General features: G+C 32.6%; 1 protein-coding gene across 1 annotated transcript in view; it reads left to right on the plus strand.

Annotated features, from left to right (window-relative positions):
• Positions 1-5,000, plus strand: part of LOC125028875 (serine/threonine-protein kinase RIO1-like) — a 10,239-nt gene that overhangs the window by 696 nt on the left and 4,543 nt on the right. Inside the window, exons 2-6 of the mRNA XM_047618444.1 lie at positions 1,639-1,829; positions 1,911-1,978; positions 3,122-3,264; positions 3,639-3,744; positions 3,964-4,106. Coding sequence (XP_047474400.1) covers positions 1,639-1,829; positions 1,911-1,978; positions 3,122-3,264; positions 3,639-3,744; positions 3,964-4,106 — 651 coding nt within the window. The remainder of the gene's footprint in view (positions 1-1,638; positions 1,830-1,910; positions 1,979-3,121; positions 3,265-3,638; positions 3,745-3,963; positions 4,107-5,000) is intronic.

The raw sequence follows: 5,000 nt of genomic DNA on the forward strand, positions 1-5,000 counted from the left end.
CTAAGACACTTTTCATCTATGGCAAAAGGTGCGGAAATCAAAAATAACAGAGATACGTGATGAGATAGAGTTGATGATATAGATATTGTCAGGGAAGACCGATTGTCATTTTCGGAAAATAAACCTAAGAGTCTTTAGAAGGTAGGAAAGGTTAGGTTTTGATTTTCGGGTTCACATGATACGCTGGTTTTGGTATTTTGTCTCTGTAGGGTGCATCACTCTCAATAACAAATAACCAATAACCTTCCATCAGTGTTTTGTCAATGGCCAGCGAGCCCACATCTTGAATAGTTTGGTCAGATCTATGAAACCTCCCTGGCAATTCAGAGTTAACCCAATGCCGCCGGGAAAATGAACAAAAAATGGGAAAAATGCTGTGCCCATTTTCTATATTTTTTTGTGAAATGTCTGCCCATAGATGGCTCTACTAGTGCTTAGTCACAAAGGAGTCAATAAGTAGACCTTGTGATCATACGTGAGTTGAATTGGCGGGGAAAACGTATATTTTTCTAGTGCTATGAATATCGATGGTGTTATTTTTATTATAAACATTATAATTATTTTAATGTTTTTTAATATTAGTAACAGCAAAATAAGATAACGTAAAATATTTCGTAAATCAAAGAAAAGGGTGAACGGGCAAGACGGGCAGTACTCGTAACTGGCTCATTGGTGACTTAGTACAAGTGTAGCCATCTATGTGTCAAAACAATCAAACAAGTACTAACAGTGGGCATAGCATGTGTCAACCCTTCGTACCCGTCGGCAAGGGGTTAAATAAGGAAGTAAAATAGAGTTGATTCTATTATAGTTTCACCCACCCAGCAGTTTTCTGATTTGCCTTATGTTTTTCTACTGATACATATAGATCCTTAATTGAGTTTATACCTTATAACATTTGCAAATGTCCAGTTTTTACATTGTGAATCTTATCAAGATGGCTTTGGCTATGTTTACAGTATCGTGTTTATTGACTATTTTTCCTGGAGTTCCTGTCGCACTTATGAAAAATTATACTGTGAAACCCCCACCCCCAACATCCACAATTTTGGCTCTGATAGCAGAAAAGGGCATGAAAGGTACCAGGGAAAATTGCAAATAATATACAGAGAATTAGTCAATATATTGTCAACCCCCCTATAGGGGGCTGCTGTCCCCCAACCCACACCTTCAACAACAAAGAATCCGCCACATATATAGACTACAGCATGAGAGAGCCTAGGACAGACCTGGCATTGGTTACTCATGCATGTCAGTTGCACGCTCTACCCTGAAGTGAATATGTAAGGCTTCTTTGCTTTTGTTTTCCATTGTGGGAGTTAGGTGCGGAAACCCCCCAGAAGGGGGCCCCCTGCATTAGACAATATTGACTGATTCTGTGTATATTATTGATACCAAAATTGTTGTGATCAGTTATGTAAAAGTATTCTAAAAAGTTACTGTATATTTCAATTGAGGTCAAAAATCAACAAAGTTACATCAGAAAATAATTTTTCTTTTAACCTTCTCTTTCATTTTTCAGTAATAATAAGAATTCCCTGTTGAATGAGTAAACTTAGCCTCAGGTTTAAGAGGCTTTTTGTACCTTATACGATATATAGTCTAGTTAAACTTAACCACATTCCATTTTTTTTCCAGTGAAAGTTCACGTCTACCATGTCGGCAGCTACCAACAGCTACAGTACCGAAGCCCATTTGCAATGAAAATTGGGATGACGATGTAGAAAACCAACCTACATCAACTGAAATCCCAGAAGATTTGATTGAAGAGGAGGAAGATGATGATTATTATGATGATGATTATTTCTATGTGGATGAGGATAGCAAAAGTATGTCACACATTATTATTGTTGTGCTATTTTGATGCTCTTCATAAACATATTATATACTTTTTTACTTTTTTTTTTCAGATTTTACAAAGCAGTACCAAAAGAATAATAATAATGGACCCAACAGTGTTGTCATCCAGTCACAGAAGGTTAGCTATGGGAACATGTTTTTCCAAGACACTTATTACTACATTATTTTTTCTGTATCATACATCATAAACTGCATATTGGAGATTTTATTTATTTTGGGCAACCATGTTTTGCTTTGTAGTTATTTTCATCAAAGTAAAAATTATTATTTTATATCTGTGAAAGACTTTTTTGTTTAATTAACAGTATAATTAAAAGTTTTTCAGAAGAATAAGGTAAACTTTTATAGTTCTCTATCACTTGAACATAAAAGGATTAGGACAGGTATACTTGGTTTACAGTAGAGCTCCATTCCTGTATCATACCATAAAAGTAAATAGTGTAAAGTGAGACAATTATTTGTGTAAGATATAACAAAAAAGATAGGTTGCATTCCCAAACCTCCCACCCAAACTTCATGCCTCAAAATATATGGATTTTTTTTTTTTTTTTTTTTAATAGATACGTAATGGAAGTTGTGTAAATTATTATAAACAAGACAGATAGGCCCTACACTAAGGTCACTAGAGAGTTCGAAAAAACCTTGGTGAGTGACAGGAGTGCAGCATGGGCGGCCATTTACAGAGATGCCAAAGTAGAGGAGTCAGGGGAGGGGATCTCTTGCTCCACCTCTTTCTCTACTGCTATCCAACTTGTCTTATTTGCTAGTTCTCTTCTTCTCCTAGTTTAGTTCTTCATTACAGCAATAACATTCTCTGACTTCTTGTGCAACATTTCTACTTCTTTCCCTGTTCAAAGTCTGCATCATTGATATAGCATTCTAAGTATTGTGTCCCCACAATGGATAAGGCTCATTAGAATGCTGCAGTAGTTTTGATTTTCAGTCCAATATGCCAGTATTTTTCCATCCTGTCAATCAGGGTGCTACAAAAATTTCTTGCTTAGAATAACTTGTGAGACATGTTTGAAAACTTGAGAACTACACACTGACGCCTTACCTTGACTTGAAAATACCATTATTTTGAAGCACTCATACAGTTTTAAAAAATATGAAAGCCATGTAAAGAAAAATCACATTAAAGCAAAACAACAGAAATGGTGCATAAATTGTATAGATACATATAAGATATCAGACAAAATATTCATTATACTTTATAACTAAGAGAGAGTAATTAAGATGTATTAATTTTGTACTTTCACAGCTTGAAAAATTCCAACCTTCAGAGAAGTTATTTAAGAAATACGTTGGGAAAATATGTCTTGAGAAATTTGAAGGCCTAAGGGGTTTTGAAGGAAATGTCACAAACCGCATGGTGGAAACTCAGCGTAAGGCTGAGAGTGAGAGGTAGGTTTGTGAGAAGTGTATGTATATATTGCTTATATGGATGGCTTCTGCTTAGTTGATGAACAGAAGGAAAATATTTTAGGATGTTGAATAACAAGCAGAACACATGGGATTCTTGTCAGATCTGATAAAAAAAAAAAAAAAAAAAAAAAAAAAAATTATCAATAAAGAATTACCCTTTTTTAGCCTTTCTTCCTTAGCCTGGATTTATATATTTCATTAAATTTATGTGCACTTTTTATAAAATGTTAGATAATGTTTTATTTGGTTAGAGCAAGTAAGGTATCCCATATAAACAGAAAGGCTGTAAAGATGATTGAAAGAGATATTTTGATCATAATTTGTTAATCACATCTTTTAACATGATATTACAGGCAGCGAGTACGTGACAAAGCTGAAAGAGCTACAGTGGAGCAGGTCTTGGATCCCAGAACCCGCATGATCCTCTTCAAATTTCTTAACAAGGGAACAATAGCTGAGGTAGGTTATTGCTTTGATTATCTTGAAATGTGAATGTCAGGTGGAATTTTCTGCCAAGGCAGACAGACAGACAGACAGAGGTGCATAGATAGATTTTTTATTATAACTATGGTTTAATTTTAGTGAGTCATTTCTCTTGATTATCAATGTATTTGGTTTTGCATTACTTTTGAACATGGGCTGAAAAGAAAGATTTAAGTGATTATCATTCTTTCACAGATTAATGGCTGTATATCTACGGGTAAAGAAGCTAATGTTTACCACGCCTTAAGCAGCAGTGGCGAGAATTATGCAGTTAAGATCTACAAAACTTCAATCCTGGTATTCAAAGACAGAGATAAATATGTCTCTGGTGATCACAGGTATACATTTTTAGTATTTATTTTGAATAATTATGTGTAAAGTACATTATATATATATAAATATATATATATATATATATATATATATATATATATATATATATATATATACACACACATACATATATGTTACACATACACATACATATATACATATACAGTATATATGTACACACACATAAACATATATACATGTATATATGTATATGTATGCATGTATGTATAAAATATGTATGTATATATGTATCTATAGCTATATCTATATCTATCTATCTATCTATATGTGTGTGTGTGTGTGTGTGTGTGTGTGTGTGTGTGTGTGTGTGTGTGTGTAAATATATATGTATGAATATATTATATATATATATATATATATATATATATATATATATATATATATGTATGTATGTGTGTATGTATATATATATATATATATATGTGTGTGTGTGTGTGTGTGTGTGTGTGTGTGTGTGTGTGTGTGTGTGTGTGTGTGTGTGTGTGTGTGTGTGTGTGTGTGTGTGTGTGTGTGTAGGTGTGTGTGTGTGTGTGTGTGTGTATGTATATATATATATATATATATATATATATATATATATATATATATATATATATATATATATATATATATATATATATATCTATATATATATATTTATTTATTTATATGTAAGTATGTATACTGTATAAAGAGATATGAATATAGTTATAGATATTAATTTGGATGTTCATGTATTTGTATGTTTAAGTACTTTTATATTTATGTATTTTTGTTTTCATACATTTGTACATTTAATTTATTTATTTGTTTGCAAAAGTAATTTTGTCCAGTGTCTTTCCCTGTCTTTTTAAATAACATGACAAACCCCATGTCCCTTTATAGATATTTATTAGGCT

The sequence above is a fragment of the Penaeus chinensis genome, chromosome 9 (assembly GCF_019202785.1).
Source record: "Penaeus chinensis breed Huanghai No. 1 chromosome 9, ASM1920278v2, whole genome shotgun sequence".
Taxonomy (NCBI): Eukaryota; Metazoa; Arthropoda; class Malacostraca; order Decapoda; family Penaeidae; genus Penaeus; species Penaeus chinensis.